Genomic DNA, 21,028 nt, shown 5'->3' with positions numbered 1-21,028 from the left:
GCCTGCCGCGAGGCTGAGGTGAGGCGCCGGCTCCTTCAGCCGCCCCGCAAACGCTTCCCCCCCGGTGTTACCCTTAAAAAGTCTGGGCCATAAATACAACCCCATTCAAGCAGGGCTATAAAGAGACAGACCTTAAATTCATTTTCAGCAAATTCTCGCAGAGGAACACACAAAGTCAGGATTACCTTTTATGCTCTTGGTTAGGCTGCACGACTCTCCCAACTTTCCCCATTTTCGCCATGGCCTCCTAGTAAAACACAGACACAAACTGGAAAAGCCTGGTTTGATTTAAAATACTTTTTGACAAGAACAAGATGTTTCAAAACCAATCGGAACATTACTGATGTATTTTGTTTCGGCTGAGCAGGCCAGATGGCATAAAATATGTTCAATCCCATTATATAGTAGTCATGAGAACAAAGTACTGCAGACCCCTCAGTAAACCAAAATCTGTTCCTCTTTCTTACTGGGAGTCCGAGGCAGAACAGACTTATCTTTTATTATTTACACTAACCAAAGGAAATGTTAAACATTGCATCCCCAGAGGGGAGAGTTCTCAAATAAAACGATACTGTACATGAGATCCCTTATTCATATTCTTAAACTATCAATTCCCTGCAGCAAGGGAGGGCTCGAGCGTGCTCCAGAAGCTAAAGGTAACTTTGCAGAGTTCTGCCATGCCAGCAGAAAAGCATGACAGACATGGATCCACTCTGCTTTTGGCCAAAACAAAGTCAAAAGAAGGGATCTCACAGAATCCCCTGGAGAAAGAGTCTCTGGGACAGATTAATACATGGAAGGGAGAGGACCGAATACATCGGTTCCCTTCCCGATCTCTGTGAGATTCTGATTTTCTGTGGATTCTCCCAAGCGAATCCTGCCGGAATTAGACACTAATCACCAATGTTAATAGAGGGTCAAGCTCTCTGACTAGGGTGGAGGCAGCAGGCAGAGGTTGTTTTCGGTGGAAGTTATTTCACAAGGGGCAATAAGGCAATAGCTTTCAGATGGAACAGCGTTAAATGTAAAAGATCAGGATTCAAGAATCGGTGTCTGACTAAACCTGTATCAGTGTTCACAGTTTCTAAGCAGGACCCTAAACCTGTTCTAATGTTAGTGCCTGAAGCACAGCACTGGGAGAGCATGGGGATTGATCCCTGGAGAACAGTCAGCCTGTGCTGCCGCTGGCAGCTATCTAGTTGGCTACTATGGCTAGATTTTTAAAAAGGTTGGGTGATTTTATAGGCTGTAATATCTGCTGTAGTAAAATCTTTGCTTTCTACTAATCCAGCATTTTACAGCGGATGATCTCCTGGAACTTTACAATGCAGATGAGCAATGTAAGCACAGTTTCACCGGCCCAGGACAGGCGGGGAAGCTTTGAGGATAAGCAAGATGACCATCAGACCTTCGATCTCCTGCTTTCCCACTTCCCCTCTGTTGAAGAAATATGATCGTGACCTAAACACCAGGATGTACATGGGGTGCCCGTGAAGCCAGCAGGTACTCTTTCTCCTACACACAGCAGTGTTTGCTTAGCAAGGCACAACATCCCTGGGATGCCACCCGTGTGCCAGAGCAGCAGGCAGCCCCCAGCCCGGCCTGGCTGAACCTGCAGTATTACCTGGCATGTTCTGGGCATCTTTGCTTCACCCTTCAGCATCAGCACATCCTTTTATACTGCCAGTCCAAATGTGCTACTAGGATGTGGAATGCCTGCTTTCTACAGGTGTCAACTTCAGGGGGCTAATACTGGAGGAAATCGTGGCTCTACCAAAGTAAAAAGCACTGCCAGGGATGGTGCAGTCGGGATTTTACTCTGCTAGGGCTTCTGATAAAACAGCAGAGAGTATTCCTGTGCACCCATGTGTCCACACTCCTTCATACGTGCAAAAGTTGACTGGACTTTGTCTCCCCAACAGACTTGAAATAACACTTCAGCGAGATAGTGTGTTCTTTTCTCTGGTACATGTGAGCCTGCTGGCACAGAGACTCTGCACACCAGCCAGATTAAAATACTGGCATGGAAAGGTTGGTATCTTTCCCACTAAGAGAAATGGGCATTCATTCCTTGTTCTTTAACAGGTGGTACTAGCTCAAACATTGTTCCTGTTTACAATAGTCTATCTTTTACAACTCCCTTACACAGCCAGCTGGATTTAGAAGCTACCCAAAAAAATGAATGAACACACAGAAAAGAAAACCCTCAAAGTAAAAGACAATTCCCTATGTTACAATCAGTACTGCTTTTCCGGATAGTGTTGTGTCTTACAGAAAATATGTGGCAAAGGCAAAGCCCCTCGAAGCACTCTCACTGGGTGACCTTGCTTTCTGCTCCTTGCTTTACACCTCCTTTTGAATTGCCCTAGAGATACTGAACGAAAATAAACCCAAGACATCTGAAGGGTCTAGATGTCTCAGACAAATCCACTTTTTTTCAGAGGTACAACAAAAATGAAAGGGAGGGCTGAGCTTTGCTGTTGACCGTCTCCGTGCACAGGCAGGGCCTGCCTGCTGCTGCTCCGTTCTGGGCAGCGCTAAGAGAACAGGTCATGAACCGTGCCGTTCCCAGGACGTGTTCGGCTTCTGCCATAATTAAATGTTCTGCTTTACTCCTCTCCCTCCGGTACATCCCCTCGCTCCCCATCAGTGCCTCCATCAACCTCCCGGGGCCCAACACCACACACGGCACCTACAAGACTGCTGCCTTCAGACTTTGCTGGTCTTCAGAGTGTGAAACTGAGTCTCCAGAGGGCTGGGGAAAGCCTCCTACACTCCCCATGAGGTCTCCCCAAACCTGAAACCCCTGGCACAGAGCCCCATCCCCTGCCAGGGAGCCGGGGAAGGTGCCACCACTCCCACGGGGCCGGGAGCAGGACAGGCTGGAGAGGTCCCTAAAGGAAAACTGGTTCCTCAAGGCCCGATCTAAACTAGGGAACAAGGCCTGGCTGCTGCTTATCTTCTTCTGGTTCACCCATCTATCCACCTTTAGCTAAGGAAGAAGATGCCAAAGCAGTCTCTCCAGTTTATCAACTAAAATACTTCTGTATTTTTAAATCTACTGAAAATACATAGGTCTTTGAGAATCCACAGCATTAAGGTCTCACAGCAACTACCACAGTCATGTGGAATAACATGTTAAAAAAATACACAGGCAGCAATTTTCAACAACTCACTCATTCTATGTTGCTCAAAATATCCTAAATGAATTCCCTCTCTTAATTTGCATTTCAGTTGTGTGTTTTTTTGTTTTTTAAAGTCAGTTTGGTCATTGTTAGTTTGAACAAAAACTTTACTCCCAGAGGAGAGTCTTTTCAACAATTTTCTGGGGACAAAGAAGAACAGAACATTGAAAATATGAATTTATAATGAAATCGGAAACAAAGGAACATTAGAATCACATTACTGAATCGGATCAACCTTGTGCACTGTTCTGTCTCCAACAAAGCCTTAAATATAGCAAACTGATAATACTGCTGTTCAGAAATAGTTTGTTTGAGGGTTGACATCCAAATCCATAATTCCAGTCACCAAGAATTTCACAATCTTAATTTGAATGACGCTCTATCTTCTTTGTTTGCCAGTCTAGACAGTACAATGAATACACTGATTTAAACACAATGAATTCTCTCTTAAAACAAAATATTTTGTAAAATTGCTTTTTAATCATTTCTTTTCTCTCTTTCCATAAAGGCTATGCTATAAATAAACCCTGAAAGTTCGTATTTGATCATCATTTCTAAAGGCTGGGCAAGAGGCAAGTGAAGGGTTTACACAGAAAAAAAGAGAGGCACTGTGGAGCAGAAATAAAGGGATGCATTCATGATTTCTAACCTTTTGTTAGAGTGTCAAAGCTGAGACAGATACAAGCCAGTAAACACTCTGCTTACCATGGAGAGAGTTAGTCAAATGGGGTTACCCTGCCCGGGCCAGAAGGAACACAGGCCCAGCGAACCAACTTCTCCAAGGGCCACCAGGATTTCAGAACAAGGTGCCATTTTGCTGCTGGAAAGGCGATGCAGCTGCAAAGGCCAGTAGTGATTTGAATTCATTCGGTACTGGTGGCTGAATTCTGCTCTTCAGTGTGATCTGAGGCAGGGGACAAGTTTAAGATACCAGGGTAGCCTCAACACTCGGAACCCAGGGAAAACCCCATCTCCCAGGGAAACCCTATGCTGACACAGCATGTAAAAGCTGGAAATTTCAACCGTTGTCCCTTCAATAATGGAAAGGAAAAGGTTTTTAACACTGTGTGGCAGCCACAAAGCAGCAAGCTAGTCTGTCACGCCAGGAGGCACCAGGAAAAGCAGGTCAGCCTGGCATCGGGAGCCCACCGGCCACTACAGAGGGGGCCAAGGAGGACTAGCCCACTTGGGAACAGTCCCTAAGCCTGATTTTCAGTAGTGACTCAAGGACTTATGTGGCTGAATATTACTGAAAATTAATGGGATTTAGGCCCTTAAAATCACACATCAAATAAGAAATCAGATTTCAGGATGTCAGTCTTAGGTAAGGAAGTCAAGTAACAAAATCCCATTGAAATTAATGAGCTGGGAACATCAGTCTCCTTAAGAATTAGGGCTTTTGCTTTAGTTAGGTACTTTAAAAATTGTATCCAAACTTGAATGGGTGAAGCATTCGAGCACAAATGCAATTTCCCAGCTGTGTTCTCCCCGCTTACTCATTTTGATAATCCTAACAAAATGTTTGGACTTTTACCTAGCGTAGTTATTAACTTAACAGTGAAAACAACCACATATCATCTGAAGTTTTACTGTATAATTTCAGTGGCTGAAAGCATTTGGCCTGCACATACAAAAGCATACAGCAAAGCTCACCGAATTGTGTGGGTATACCGTGCTCCAGTTACAGCAACAGTGTGCCAGCTGCTTGGAGGAAGGATCTTTAGACAACCTGAAAACCAAGAGGGGTACTCAAATGCAAATGAAGCACGTTTTCTCTGTGAACGCTGTTGGTTTATGGCTTGTCCAGTGACAGCCGTGTTCTGTTGCACCAAGAATGACTGGCCTACGAATGATGGGAAGGATGAAAAATAACTCTGCTGTAACCAGTTTTGGATCAAAACTTCTAATTCAGGAATCTCAGAACAAGCTGGAATGAGATGCATGGCTTACTCTTCTTCCCAAGCTGAAGTTGTTAATTCACCTCATCTTAGCACTTATGCAAAAGGAGGAAATTATATTCATTTTTATTGTGCCAATACAAGCCAAGTGATCAAATGCTGCCATTCTCACAGCCAAATGTGGTGAGAAATCTGTCCCGGCAAACGTGTTTCTTCACGTATTCCTGAGAATGACTTGAGTGTATGCATGGAAGGTCAGTCTCAATTTCTGAACCACACAGAGCTTTGAAACATGAATTTCACCTTCATTACCCTGGAGACATTACCCAGACTCCCACTCAGGTCAGTCTTGGCGCTCTGGTGTTTTTGTACAGCTCTGCTGTCACAGATCCAGCATCAGAGGATAATACTTTAAAAGTTGCCCCATTCACAATAGACTGACATGTAGGAACATTCTTCCCCATCAGATTTGTTCTGATGTGCAGAATTCAGCAGGTGTAAGTACCTTCAAACTAACAGTCTGACTTTCTTTACACTCCCAAATCCTCATAACAAATACAGTATATAACATAATACATAATAATTTTTACTGTTCTTCAACATTGAAGAACCTCTCCCTCACTCATTGCTATTCCACACACACAAACTGAGACTAACAGATGCTAACATCATTTTAAGAAGTCGGGTCACAGATATTTTTTGATTTGAGGGGAATAAATAGATTTCTTGAAATGCTGATGTTCAAGAAATACTATTAAACTTTTCTAAGAATTGTAAGCAAGGCTGCTATTTTCTTATATGCTTTTATTTAAGGGTTGCTTACTGAATAGCCTGGAGATGCAAAATTCATCTTATCTATGCTTACAGGAGTTACATTAATATATTTATATAACAGAGCCCTAGCAGAACATTACTTTTTAGTGGTATATGACTGCATGAAGAAAGCATGTGATGGACCATATACAATATTTTTCTAGTGGTTTTTTTCCCCCCTTAAATTTGTTTGAGTTATAGGGGCAGATCTTGGCAGCATGCACAAAGCCCAAAATCTGTAACTCAAGTCTCTGTGGTATTCTGAAAGGAGTGAGCCAAGTTTTAAAACACATTATGGATAAATATTAGAGCTGAGCAAAAATTTCACACCTAAGACCAAAGTGTGAAAATTTGGCTTTCATTCATTTAGTGAAAAGGTGGAAAATTTCACACAAGCTTGTATTTTCCTTTTGCTGTGTTCCAACATAGATTTCTGTGTTTGTATCAAACCTCAGAGAGAGAGAGAGTTTCTGTCTATCTGTGTCAGTAAGTGAGACTACAGAGAAGGGAGAAGAGGAGAGAAGGATGGAGATCCAGTGAGCGGGACACCAGCTCGGGTCTTGAGTTCAAGTCTTACCTTCCAGGAGAAATCACTGGCCCTGTGAATCTCACTAGCCATACATTCAATAACAGCACTGGCTCATCTTCCGGGAATATTTTATGCATTTGTTTGTTGAAGACTGTACAAGGGTGAAGGGGAATCAGGCAGGTAGCTTAAAAGCCCAGCATTATTCTACTCCTAAACCATCCAACTTCAGTTGCCAGAGGCCAACTGGATGGATCCTCAGTACTGAGACAAAGTAGTTTCCTGGTTCAAGCACTGAATCGGGATCCAGAAAGTTTGTAACAGATTCCCTGAGTTATCTGGGGCATGTGATTTACTCTCTTAATTTTCAGTCACCTCTCTCTGAAATAGATTGCTTTGCCCCAGATTTGGTTTGGCTTCATTAAAGTACTTATCACTCGGCCTGTCCCGTGCTGTAGGAGCACAGCTTACACTCCCTAGAGTCAGAGACAAGAAAAAATGGAAAAGAGAGCACCTAGCAGTAGAGACAAGGGTAGGTAAGGCCACGGTGCCACTTCTTCCTCCACAACACCTACTTTTACTCTGCTTCAGTGACCGCAGTGAGTGGCAGACAGGCTGTGGCCACCGTAGCTCAGTGTCACCCAGAGCTTGTGCTTCGGCCAGGCTGGCCAGCCGACAGACAAAGCCATAAGAGGAGCAGCAGTGGCAATGCAGCTGCTGCAAAGGGTGGCCTGTCGTGCTAGCGGTGATATTAATTACTTATTCCGCAGACCAAATTTAGAATGGGATGAGGGTCAGTGTGATTGCCACGTCGTCTATCAGCTGGAAACTATGTTTGGGTCTAAGCTCCAGCTACACTGCTACTAAATATAGGTTCGTTTGTTGTTGATTTGACTCCGCACTCCCCCAAGTTGCCTTTGACTCTCAAATAATTAAGCAGTTTGCTTGGTGAGGGCTCCACTGCTGGCACCTCTTGGCGCCCAAAGCTGCTTGGATGCAAACTTGACAGCTTAGCGGGAGTTTCAGCTTACCCGGGCAATGGAAAGATCCCCAGTGTTTAGCTCCTGTTTCAGTTTCACACATTGCTGGCACTGGGTGCCATGAATCAACAGTCTGTGGGCAACATCTAAGCAGTGTGCACCAGCGCTGGGGCCCGCTGTAGCTTATTGACGAAGCGGATCTCCGCTTCACAGGGTCTGCGCACGCAGCTCCGAGGTGGCTCTAACGCGGCGAGCGCCCACGCTGCCAAGCTGCGATCGCGGCAGCCCAGAGGTCGGCCCAGTCTGCCCACCACGCCGGCGTCCACAACCTGGGGCACGCTCTGCCTCCTCGCCGGCCCCACGCCGCGGGTGGCGGTGCCACGGGTGGCAGCTCCCTGACCGAAGCGGGGCTCCTCGACTACACCACCGGCTGGTGCAGACAGTACGTTTCCCTCATCCCCTCCTGAGGTGCAATAAATTAGTTAACCACACGCAGCATCACTGTTACAAAAGACTAAGAAAGTTTGTCCATATAAACCTCATGAAAATACATTGATTTAACCTACTTTTTAGGCTTGGAAACGTCATGCTGACAGGCAGCTCTGTTTTACAGAAAGCAAGCTCACCTGGGAGTCAAGAGAGCAGATTCCTACACCAGATCTACAGCTAAAAGCTGAATCAGCCCTCTCCCTACTCATCGCTGCTGGTGGGGGAGTAAACTCAGCCTGGGAGTGCTGCTCCTCTGCACAACCTGGAACAAGGTATTTTGCTTCTCTGCCTCCCATCTCACCCTCTGCTTGCTGTAACTGTCCCAGTGCTTTTACCCTCAATTTTAGGTGGTAAAACCTTTGGGGCAGGCAGGGCAGGTGCCTGATTCCACACTAACTTGGCACAACAAAAGAAGTGAGCTGGACAGAAAGCAGGAGGAGTCATTTGGACAGGGCAGCGTAGAACAGAGAAGTTGAAGAACAAGCATCTGCACAGGATATCCTGACACTCGGCTGTGTACTTGACACAATATTTAGTTGAACTGCACCACTTCCTTTAAGGTGCAAAATTCGGATTTATTCAGCTGATTTCACATTCACGCTGAACATACAGCTTTCCTTGCGTTTAGTCATTGAGTTCAAACTTTTATTTGCCATCTGGCAATGGATTGGGGTTTACTGGGGGGAGGGGATAGAAAAGGGTTGGGTTTTTTTTCCTTTTTTTTTTTTTTGCATCTGTATTTGCTTTATGAGCTATAGCTAAGGCATCATTTACACATGGGGAACTGGATCGAGTTCTCTCAATTCTTTCCATATGTTCACTTACGCTGTCAAAACATTTTTTCAATCTAATTAATCTGCACACGTCTCTCCGTTCATTTCCCCACTCAGTGGGTTTTAGCATTTTGGGGGTATCTAGTTGGGATTTTGTCATAAAAACAACTTCTGCCAACACTTTCCTTTAGGGTTACCCCATCAAGAAAACGAAACTATTTGCAACATTTCACTCTTCTCCATCTAATTATGCTTTCCCTATTTCCAACACTATATGAAAAGACTATTCCCCTCATCTTTCAAATACATTCTTTGCCATGTTCCAGTGTCTACCTGAGGTTAATGAGGGAAATCCCTGCTGTGAGTTTTGATTTGGGATTATTTTTTATCTAGTTAATCTGATGTGTGGTTTACTATAAAAGAAATATATACCTCAGAAATATGCTTACATTTTACCCAATCTGGACTGCATTTGGGAAATTACCCTGGACAGGGGCTCATAAAAAAACAGAGACCTTTAAAAAAAAAGGGTCTTTCACTACTGTAAACCAGCAGAAGGTTGAGATGTTAAAACAGAGAGTAAATCTACACTAAAATATGAAGAGAGCCTGTCTAGTAACCTTACAGACATCCTCTTTCTAACAAAAAAATGAAATATCACTTGAGAGAACTGGTATTTTATAGATATCCAGTGTGCAGTAGGCAGAGAGTAAAACCTAGAAGGAATGAGAAATCCATTAGGAGTTTAGAACTGGATTGCATAGGAATTTCTCCTTGTGAAGAACAGTACAGAGAAGATAGCTGTCTGTGGCAGAAGGCATTCGGTTTCCTTGCCATGACTGCTACAGACAAGGGGTTAGCAACCTTTTCTAGCACGCTGTTACAGAAAGTACTTTTCTTCCCCAAATTAGAGGCTACGAGTGACTAAGTGAGAGCTGAAGCAAGGCACCCTGATCATTGCAGGGGGGCTGGACTACATGACCTTTAAATGTCCCAACCCAAACTATTCTATGATATGACTCTATGATCAGCTGATGATATTGTCTTGTTTTGTTAAAAACCAGGCACCATCTCCTCTCTGGAAATCAGAGGCATCCAGGGATGAGAAGCCACTGCTCTCATTTGCTCTTCTGCCATTAAAACTGTCCTTTAAGAAAAGTGCTGTTCATGAAAAGCACTTTAGATGCTGGATACATATTGCTACAAAATTTTTGAAAGCTCTTGATTCCGTAATAAACCTGGAAGCCTGGTCTGACCGATGGGACAGTAAGTCTGTTGCCAAATGTGCTCTAATAGCAGCAAGGGACACTCCCAACCTGAACTGTGGGGTTCCTGTGGACACAGAATTCAGAGAGATTTATATGAGAAAACTGTAATAGTCACATCAGAATAGGTGTTCTGCTCCCCTTGCTCCTAAAAAGTTTGGCTTGTATCTCTTGGAGACCACTAGGAAATTGTAAATACAGTTCTCTTTAGCATTAAAACTTCTCTGTAAGTAGGAACCTTTTTATATGCACAGCCTCTCTGTGTATTACAATTTACATTTATTGCATAGAAAAATCTGTAGGCACCAACTTACACAAATTCATTGGGAAGAAATATTCCTGTTGGTAAATATCAAAAGTTACGTTCATCGCTACTCCAGCTATCTGTCAGGCCTGACATTTTTTTTTATACAAAACCAAAACCGAGGGCTATTAATCCCCACCTGCCCCAGAGCCATAAAACAGGCTTTGATTCCAGTAATATTAGATAACTCCCTTTAATGAGCAAATCTAAACCTGCCACCAAGCACTGCCAGCAGGAATTTTTAAAGGTATCTGAGGCATCTTTTTCCTTAAGAGATCTTTTAAGAAAGCATTTGTATTCATTTGGCAAATAGAAAAAGAGCACATTTTATAATTGACTGTGCCCAAAACAATAGCTGGTTTTGTCTGAAAACGCACCAGTCAGAATTGAAAGTGCAGTTAGCATGTGAGTGAGTCATCGAGTGGTAGCACAGTTAGGCTGGCTCACGGCCTGGGATCTAATACAGCACCATCCTGCCCCAGGGGTTACCCTTAAAGCTGAGACCTTGCAGAGGAGAGCACACTAGACAGTCTCCACCTTCCCACCTTCAAATTTTGGCTAGATGGGAGGGTTGGCGAGCTTGTTTATAAGCTGTCCTTCCTACCTCTGAGAAAGGGGAACAGCCCCGAATGCCCCCCCAGGGATGTTCTCACCTTACAACACCCAGCTGGTCACCATTCCTACTTTTATTTTTCTGTCCCACCTTATTCCCCATTTTTCAAGAAGCCCCCAGTGAGCTGCACCTTGTGACTCCTGTCTCCAAGCAAACCTAAACCTTGCCGTTTCACTCACTTTAATGAAAAATTTCTAACCCACTGCTCCTGAAGCGCTTATGGGGGAAAGCTCTTCCCAGCACAACTTCTGTGACTGTAAGGAGGGCAGTCAGATACATTGGCTCCTGAATTTTAATCTTGGACAAGTCACGCAAGCCTTCTGCACCTCAGTTTCTCATATGTTCCATGGGAATCAATAACACCACTAGATTAATATCAAACACTTCAGAGGGAAATCTAGCCAATGTGCGACATGACTGAAGAAAAAACACTTTGTGCTTCACGATTCAGCTGATCCTAAGAATGGAGCCAGTTCCTGCTGCTGAGGATCTGTCCTTTTATTTAAAGACAGCAAGCTGAGAGAAGAGACGAATAGCAGAGACCCAAATGGCTCATGGAGCTTTTCACTTGTAGGTCACCAGTCAGAACCTCAGCAAGGTCAGTGAGTGTTTGCGAGTTATCGTGGTATGCCAGCTTTTTATAGTGTGCTTTGCAAAGTGGATTGATTGGTTTCGAATTCATTTCTATTGTATGCAGTTTTCACAACACGAAGCCCTCCGTTGTTACGGCTCAGTCACTGTTAACCCTTCGCAAAGCTACACGTGAGCAACTGCTACCACCACCTGAACAGCTTGCCTTTTAAAATCATACTTGAAGAAGTGTCCTAACTGTGAACTGAGCCCGGCTGACCTCAAGGAGCCTTTGCTAGCCCTGTGTAGAGGCACAGCCACGAGAGGAAAGTTGTACTGCAGCTGCACATACTGTTCCTCACTCGTGCATAAATCGGGAAAGGCAGAGCCCAGCTCTGCAGGCTTGTTCTTTACTCCCCACAGTGACTCTGCAGCCCTCGCTGGGTCTGCTCATGGAGAAAGATAAGTGTGTGTGCTGGCAGCATCATAGGCCTATTCTTTGCAGAAAGTACTTTCTGAAAGAAAAAACAAAACAGAAGAAGCAAAAATGAACAACTATATCATTATCTAATGTGCTGAGATCTCAGCAGAGATCATTTCAAAGATCCATATTGTTTACAGCAGCTGATGAATCTAACAAGTGCTGAAGCTGTGCTCTCGCTTAAAGTGCTAACATATTTACAGTTTTCAATCCTGTCCTTAGCGCTTATCTGTCATTTCAAGATGAATGCTCCTTTTGTACTGGCTAATTACTTGCACGAATACTCCACTAGCTCAAAATCCCAGATTTGTTTCGCTTTTCCATTAGCAGCAATTTTGTACTTTGGAAATTGCTTAATACAGCAAATCTATTAAAAAAGCTAGTTTTTCTTCAAAGGTATCTCTTTGGCTGTAACAAGTCTAGAATGGGGGAGGGAAATTAGATTAATTCTACCTGATGAAAGTCTTTATTTTACTGTACAACTCTTCTAAACACACTTGCCCATTGTTCTGTGCTGGCTTGGTTATTGGTATTAGAATAATTTGTGAAGATCTATATAAAATCAGGCTGGACCAGTAACAGATCTAGCTAAACTGCCTGATAAGAAGCAGTTTTCTCATGCTCAGCCATCTTTTCTCTATATATAGTATGTCAAAAATTTGGTAGGATCCCATCCTGCCCCCATCTCTTCCAACAAACGGTAGGACCATGTGCAACTGAAAAGCTGTCAGTCATTTCGTTTTTACAGGAATAGAAGGAATGCAGGCCATTCTACAACTCAGTAACTTAATTTAAAAAAATACAACCCAGACATGCAAGAAAAAGGATACAGTTGGTTGTAACAAGGAGGTCTTATCCTGTTGAATGTTTTACATTACATTCACTGGGTTATTGACCTGTCGCAAACTACTTTCAGATGCAAATCAAAAAATGCTCAGCGATGCAAGATGCATCTGTTGTTTCTGCTAATCCTGATCCCACTGCAGTCAGAAAAGGATAACATCTGATTTTGAGAAGTCTCCAGCAAATATCTGCAACTGCCGTTTAGAAGGCTCCACACTTGAGCAAGGAGAGCCCCTGGTCTCTCAGTGACATGTTAGATGCAGCATTAGATGTCTAAAACCACAAGCCTGTGAATCAAAATGCTGATCTTGAATTAGCCTTTGTTGTTCCTAAGGAATCGCCAATACAAACCGTGAGTTTCTGTTTTAAAGGATGTGGTCTCCCATTCCTGCCCAAATATTTTCTAAGAACAAGAATTCTGCATATGAAGTGCATTTGATTGTAAATGTATAACACAACCTTTAAAATTAATGAATGTAAATATTAAAAATTTATATAAACTTCAGATTTGTAGCCATGTCATACTATACAGGCCTTCTTTCGTATTATATACATAGCAATGAAAATTACCACACATAATAAACTGGCTGCAGTTCTAAAGTAAGATTTTGTTTTCCTGTTCAGAAATCAAAAGATGTTCCAACTATTTGCAACCGAGTTGTCAGTCTACTGGCCTTTCCATTCTTACTTTAATCCACAAGAGCAACACCACTAGCATCATCATAGATTTTTCTTTTCACTCTTCATTCTATCTCCTTTAATATAACTATAAAACCACCCTCTGAGGTACTTAAACATCACTAGATATGCTTCACAAATCAGCTGGATGAAGAACACAGTTAAACAACTTGCCCAAAGTCACAGAGTCAGTGGCAAAGCTGGGAATAAACCCCAGGTTCTCCAACTCTTGAATTAGGGAACATACATTGTTTTCTCATTGCAAAATTCTGCTTTTATTCAAGCAGAGGTAAACTCAGAAGAACTTGATAATACAGTAGTTTATGTTAGATTTGAACTAGTACTGCTGATGACAGTGTCACCCAATATATGCATTATCTCCCATTACCAGGCTGCTAATGAGAACTACATTGGCAAATAAGCTTTTTTCCCTCTGTCACAAAGAAATACTGCACCACATTTTACACAGTATTTGTTCGATCCGTAAAGGCAGGCAATTCAGTTCTTACCGACGATTTGATGTGTCTAACATTTCTGGATGTTGGTATCTGTTCGTACTTGAGGAGTTACAATACCAACAGGGATGCTGATAGACAAAGAAAAGCCCTTCTTCCTTAAGGCTTACTGCTAACGTTGCAGAAAAAATATAGCATGCGTGGGTGAAATATCCGCAAAAACCTCCCCAACCCTAAATCCTATTGCTGTGTTGCAGATACAAGGTATTATCTATCCATAGTGCGTTTTCCTGCTTTCTAAAGTCAAAAGCAAAAAAATGGCAAATGCTGTCATTTGGAGAAATTGAGAAAGTTACAAAACGTATCAAAAAAATGTGCATGGGAGGAAAATTAGGCAGGAAAGTTCAAAGGCAGCTGAATGAAACGCTCGTGTGAAACAGATCCCGTGTAATTAGCCACTAGGGGGAACACGAGTCATGCTGCTTAATTAAGGTGCAGGCCTTTTAGCAGTGGGCCCTGAGGGTTACCCTTGCCCAGGGAAGCTGGCCGGGTGTTTGAACACTTTCCCTGTAAGCTCTGGAGTGGGACAAAGCTTTTCTGACTTCTTGTCTGTGTTTCACTTTCCCCTTTCAGGTCTGTATGGGTCTCGGCACAAGCAGTGAACAAGAGTTGAAGAATTCATACACCTTTCATATTTTCTAGCTGCAATTAACTATTTTAGCACCTGAAGCACCTGGTAAAAATATGTAAACAAAAACCTGGGAACAGAAGGGAGGACATGAAGGAAAGGGAATGGACCAAAAAAATAGAAAAATAGAAAAAAAGGCAAAGCTGTCTTTTTCAGACAGCGTACACTTTGGTGCTGGTTATTTTAAAGTAGAAGGGAAGAAAAATTACATGCAGCTCCTATGCAAACTGTGTGAGAAATGTGGAGCAATGCTCTGCTGATACTGTTAGACTGAGGTAGCGGTTGGGAGGGGTGGCAGGGGACCTGTGTCCCCACTCGTGCCTGCTGACCTGCACGACTGAAGCCGCATGAGAAAAATGAATGAGGCAAAAAGTAAAAGCCCCTCTTGGGCCACTTTTTCTCTGCTGCTGCTGAGGACACAGAACTATTCAACAGCATGGCTGGGACTGAATCACAGACAAACAATCTTTTCTATTACCATAAAAATGACAAATAAGTCATAGCTACAGCCTGTAAACACAAGACTCAAATTAAATAGAGTTCTAAGGGGTACACTGTAACTGGAAGCAGGAACCTACTCCTATTAGAGCCCACTCAGTCTAAAGAGTATCAGATGTTACTCGGGCCTTAGAAGGCCTGAGACATAAACTCTGTGTAAGAGAAAAAGAAGTCAAATGACTCATGACAGAGTTTGTTTTAACATAAATGACTTTTTCTGTCTCTCTGCTTTTAAAGACTTGTCATTTGCAGATCTTGAACAGCTAACCTAGGCAGCTGGCTTCCTTAGCTAGTCTGTCCTTCACTTTGTGTATAAAACGCTGGCATTTACAAACTCCTATTTCTCTAGCTAAGGGAGGGCAGTTTATTTTAGCACTGTGATCAGTGCCATCATAAATCCTTCCTCTTCCAGTCCAAGAAGACTGGCACAGCCCAACCAGTGCTGTGTGGATATGCTGTACCCATAAAACAGAGGGTACAGCACAGCGCTTCACTGAAGTCCTCCATGAAGCTCCTGAGGGAGCAGCACTGAATGAGCCACAAGCCATCCCTTCCTCTTTGCTTTTCGTTATGTGAGGACACAGGTAAGGGACTGAAATATGGAAAGAGCAGAGAAAGCGAGAGAGAGAACAAAAGAAGAAGAGTGAGATGGAAAAGAGAAGAAGAATCAACAGATGAGAAAGGAAGACAAAGTGGAAACATGTAAACAAAAGAGAGGCACAAGCAAGAAGGTGGCACCAGAGGAAAGAATAAACAGTATCGGAGTGGGAGTCAGGAGAGGGAGATGGCAGGGATAGCGGGGATTTAGTGCCAAAAAATAAAAGCCCCATTCTCCACCACACCTATCTTTTTCTCATGTTTCTTTTAGTCTCCTTCCATGCCAGCCCTCTGGTTCTTCTCTGGGGTGAGGGGAAATTTCATGTCCCGAAAGCCACAGATTTGGCATTTTGTGTCTTATGGCAAATGTGCTATCCAGTGTTTCCACAGGGGCAAAGTTATACAAAGTAAATAAAAAGCAAAGCTTTCTTAGTCTCATTTCCATGCAATTCAAGAATCATCCCTTAGATGGGACTATTGCAAAATTAAACCACCTTACAACCACGACCAGTAAATAATGAGTAATATGCTTGTATATACAAAGCTTTTATATCAACCAGTCAAAGAAAGTGAGGATAGCTCATCACAAAAAGACCCCATTTATCAGAAGGGCTTCAAACAGCTTAGCATCTTTAGGGCCATTACTCATCTCTTTCACCTAAGCTAAGTGCCAGCTTCCAACCTAGAGGCTAACACACATCCAATTTATCTGTGGTAAGACACTCGAGCACTGCTTCCCCCAGTCTAGTCTAAAGATACAGGATTCAATAACTAAACTGCTTAACGGAAATCAGTGATTTTGTGACAACAGATAGGAAGACACTAGTCTGGGAAAATTAGGCAAAAATCAAGTCTTACTAGACATTTTGAAAGCAAAAGGAGTCTGACACAAGGCTGCCAGACTCAGCAATATTTTGCTGAATATATCCAAGGTGTTTAATTCAGTTCTTAGCTACAGGACTGGGCAATGAAGGGACCTTGCAAATGTGACACATCATCATCCTCCACCCCACAATTTTGGGAGGGAGAGGTTGGGCTTAGTGATGATGCAGCCCTCCACACATACTCTCTTTGTGGAGAGATTCTTCAGAGGAGAAAATACTGATTAGAAAATGGTTTATTTTTCCGAGTGTCTTCCCTTGGGGGTCCCCTCTGCTTCCAGAGATCCAAAAGAAGCGACATGGTTAGATCTAACCACTCCTCACTCTGCTTAGCAAGGAGTCCACTGCCACATCACTTGTCTCTGTTTCTTGACAAAACACTGTGCTCCCATCAGAGCTTCCACACCCACACTCCTCCCTAAAATTCCTACCCGGTAAAGGACTATCCAGAAGCTGTGCAGAAAACAGCAACTTAGAGCAGGTGCTCACACAGACACGCTTTATGTGGGTCAAAATATATTTATGTACTGAAGGTTAGTAATGCTCTGGTGAATGCAACGCCTAGGAGTACAACACATTGAGTGTATCTCCTATAAATTATTCCTAGCTGAAAAGTGCACTTGTGAAAGATGAAAATCCAACTCACTTTCGCTGCTTATACACATTTAAAGGGCACAGCAAGATATGGGCCCAGCAGTTCTCCATATTCGTGTTCTTCTACTGTTTTTCAACCCTCATCTGGAGGAGTATCTTTATGCAAAAATCTGCAACTTACGCTTTTCCATGCCCACTTGGTGGTGAGACTTTCTGCCTAGATTTCCCTCAAGAGTGACAATTATGGTCTTTCTAATAATTACATGAACACTTGTCCCAGTAAAAACAGAAGAGAGCCATGAAGCAATTTCACATGAATTCTCTCTACATGTCACTGTCCAATTTCTCGTATCAAACTTTTCCTCAGAAATGTTTAAGCACAGTGGGTGTGAAAAGTTGCTTTAAAACAAGAAAGCAAGCAAGGTTTGGGAATGGTTGCTATATAGCTATATCTAAGAAACCAAGGAAACGAGAACCTATGACTTAGATGAATAAAGAAAGGAGGATGAGTACTGGATTCTGAGGACGAGGAAAGCCAGTATGCTAACAAAGCAACTGCTTTCTGTTGCTAATAAAACTAATAAAGGTTATGGGATCTCTCCTCTACCGTTTCAGATCCATGATTATATGAAAGGGAATAAAGAAAAATGTCTTCACTGTTAACCACAATAAAAGGAAATGCATTGGAAATGCCTAGATAATAGGTTAAACAGAGTCTTGTTAATCTATACAGATAGGGCAAACAAACCCCTCTGGACAACGTTAGGAGAAAGAACAACATAGTACACATGAGTTACAACACTTCTTCAAATATAGGGTGGCAAATGTATGTCCTGGTGGTACAAACTACTGGCATCAAATCCCACAACTAAGTGAATATAATGTCCTTCAAAAAATGTATTGTGAAAAAACCTCAAGCATTTGAGACAGCTAGTGCTGTGGCTCTCCATGCTTGTGCTTTGACACAGAACAGTCTGATCCCCTGCGCTGACATAGCAAGAGTGCAAATCCCAGATGGAAAATTAATCTCACAATGTAGCCAGATTGAGTTTCCAATTCTCCAGTGCATAACCTGAAGGTTGTTCTGCTGAGCTACTGAAGAGGTGAGGGCAGAGAGACTTTAACTTGTTTGACATCTCGAACATCATTTAAGCAAGACACACTCTGAAAGGGACCTTATTGGCTACTGACAGTTATGAAGGATCCATGGTATCTTCCTTTGTATTCATCCTTCCTATAAAATATTGCTTTCACACTTTTCCCTGCTTAAATGGCCTGGACAGAAGGGGAGTCCAAGGTCCAAATGACTTCAGCTATGTCTCCGAGTATGTGGGTAAAATCTGTCCTTAAAATAGAAAGGAGATGGGTCACAGTACATTTTAAAGAAAGTATCTATCCACTATAAAGACACATTTATGGTTTCCTCATATTTATGGCTTTCCTCAAGAAAAGACAGGGCCAGCAAGCTAGCAAAACTGTAAACGTGGTATTATTAAACTTCTTCTATAAGCTGATCTTAGACTTAGTCTGCCTGGAAAAAAAAAAAAAAATCAACTAATTGTACATCTCCTTAGACAAACTCCACCGTGGTCATTTCATGGTTTGTTACAAAAATATGCAGCAGCAGAACCTGAACTATTCTAGGCAGCATATTTTCTCCTGCTTGCCAGGTCTTGGGCTTACTGGCAGATGAGAAGAATACCATTGGTTTAGTAAGTCTCAACTTCTGCAGATTAACAAAACACTAAATCTTATTCTCTGCCAACATCAGCTGATGTGAGTTTATTAAAAGCTAAAAGGCATGACAATATATGTGTTGAGACTACAGACAGAGATTATATTTACGTACGTATGGTTGCTTCTCATAAGGTCATCGGGTATGTGCACACAAGATACAGAACTTAGGTGAAGTCAGTGGAGCTGTGCCAATGTGCAAAGCCAGCTACACCTTCAGCATAAAGACAGAGGATTAAGCAGATTTCTTTGGTCATTTGAGCATCTGAGAGGTCTTTATTACCTTTTCAGTCCATCCTCATTAATGTGAAAAATAAGTAAGAAAATCTTTATCACCACTCTCAGACAGAATTAATAAACAGGTCAGTCACACTGATATCCCAACACACAGTGCCCCATCTCCTGCCACTGATGTCCAAATAAAAGGCCATTCATTTGATTTCATTAGTGTGCTATTTCATTAAACTACCTACTTTTAGAAAAATAATATGGCCACATCTTTAAGTATGGGATTTTTGAGATTGCTGCCTCCAATGCTAGTCCTTCTGTGCCAAATACTCAGCTCATGTGAATGGGTAGTTCCGTTATGACCGATATATCGCACTGACTGCAGCTGCCTTTCCTTGTCTTTAAAGAGTTACTGAGAAATTCCAAATCTGAACATTTGTGTACGGGATGACATTTAAAATAGAGCATGCTAAGTTTCCACAAAAGGACAGCACTTAACAAAAGACACCACCTTTGTACCTTATTACCTATAGCACCCACAGCTTGGTTCTGAATGAGTAATAATGTGAACCAAGTGCAAGAGCTCTAATAGCCTTTATCATTTCAAGATGTGTCATCTACCAGTGAACTGTGTGTCAGATTTCTGTTTGGGCTCTGATCCAGTGAAGTACTTCAGCACACAGGCAGTCCTGCTTATCTTCAGCTGAGCTTCTTGCCTACTTGAAAGTTAGATGATGTACCTAAGTGCCTGACTGGATCAGGGCACTGGAGTAAACTGGTATCACTCCTCTGAAATCCTGGAGCAACACTGATTTACATTAACTGAGGATTTTGCATTATGATTATGGACTCAGATCATCAGTCATTTCAGTAGCTATATGACCTGCTACAACAAACTCTGACATTTTCTTAGACAAGTTTTTACCTGTAATAATTTCAAGTGATATAATATGACTACAAATCCTCTAATGTGACAATGAACCAAACACTACCGTACAGCATGTACTGATCTGATAATACATCAAATGTATGACAACATATACCACTAGACATTGTACTGCACGAAGAACATTTAACAGCAACAGAATTATTTCTCTCAACTCCAACATATAAGACAGCCAGCAGGATGATATCAAATGATGGCAGCTCTGCTTCTCATAAAAGGACCGCGGGGACTCCAAGGAGATTTGTGTATCTGCACTTCAACAGCATAGCAATGTGGAAATGTTAAGGTTAGTAAAGCAAACAGTCCTCAAATGAGAAGGGCAACAGATGTCAACCAGTATCACATGTCAGTAAACAGCAACAAGACAGAGGGTACTTTTCTTAGGACTTTTGTGAAAGCATCGTGCTATCGGCTACAGCCACATCTCAGCTGTTTGACTCTCTAAGTAGTGGTGCTTGTATGTGTGATTTAACTTCCACCATGAGAGGATTTCCAACCACATGGAAATACTGTCCACTGAAGTCAGCTGAAAGAAAGTATAAATGCTTCTGTATATTCATTGTGGCTTGAAAAGCGAGAAAAAAATCACACTCTCAAACTGATTGAAAGCTCATTCTGTGCTTGGCAGAGACAGACAAGCATTTATATTTCTCAGCTTTAATACAGAAGGATCATCCTTAGGGCAAAAGAGGAGTTGTGATTCATCTGATTTTTACCCTTACTGCAAAGACTTCTGACAGTAGGGCCAAAATATGCTAACTAAAAAGGCACTCTTTGTACCATAAACACTAGGCCACAAGGAACTGGACAGTGGCCATCAAATCACTGCCTTTTAATTTCTCTCTCTCATCTATATTTCTCTAAAGATTTCTGGTAAGAAGGCAGCTGACTCTATACAAAAGCCAGAGGCATTGCCAGTATCTTGGTGGTTTCATGCATGCCATATTGAATCTAACTTTATTACACAAGAAAAAAAAACCAAAAAACTT

At 42.4% G+C, this 21,028-nt stretch overlaps 1 protein-coding gene across 8 annotated transcripts in view; it reads right to left on the bottom strand.

The window, feature by feature from the left end:
• The window catches only part of FGGY (FGGY carbohydrate kinase domain containing), a 325,810-nt gene that overhangs the window by 585 nt on the left and 304,197 nt on the right, over positions 1-21,028 (bottom strand). For all 8 annotated transcript variants that reach the window (XM_033008779.2, XM_033008783.2, XM_042807464.1 and 5 more), the window contains one exon: positions 186-247. In XM_033008779.2, coding sequence (XP_032864670.1) covers positions 186-247 — 62 coding nt within the window. The remainder of the gene's footprint in view (positions 1-185; positions 248-21,028) is intronic.

This window comes from Tyto alba, unplaced genomic scaffold, assembly GCF_018691265.1.
Source record: "Tyto alba isolate M040663 unplaced genomic scaffold, T.alba_DEE_v4.0 Super-Scaffold_1000006, whole genome shotgun sequence".
NCBI classification, from domain to species: domain Eukaryota; kingdom Metazoa; phylum Chordata; class Aves; order Strigiformes; family Tytonidae; genus Tyto; species Tyto alba.
The sequence above is the reverse complement of the archived record's forward strand: the minus strand, read 5'-3'. Positions and strand labels throughout refer to the sequence as shown.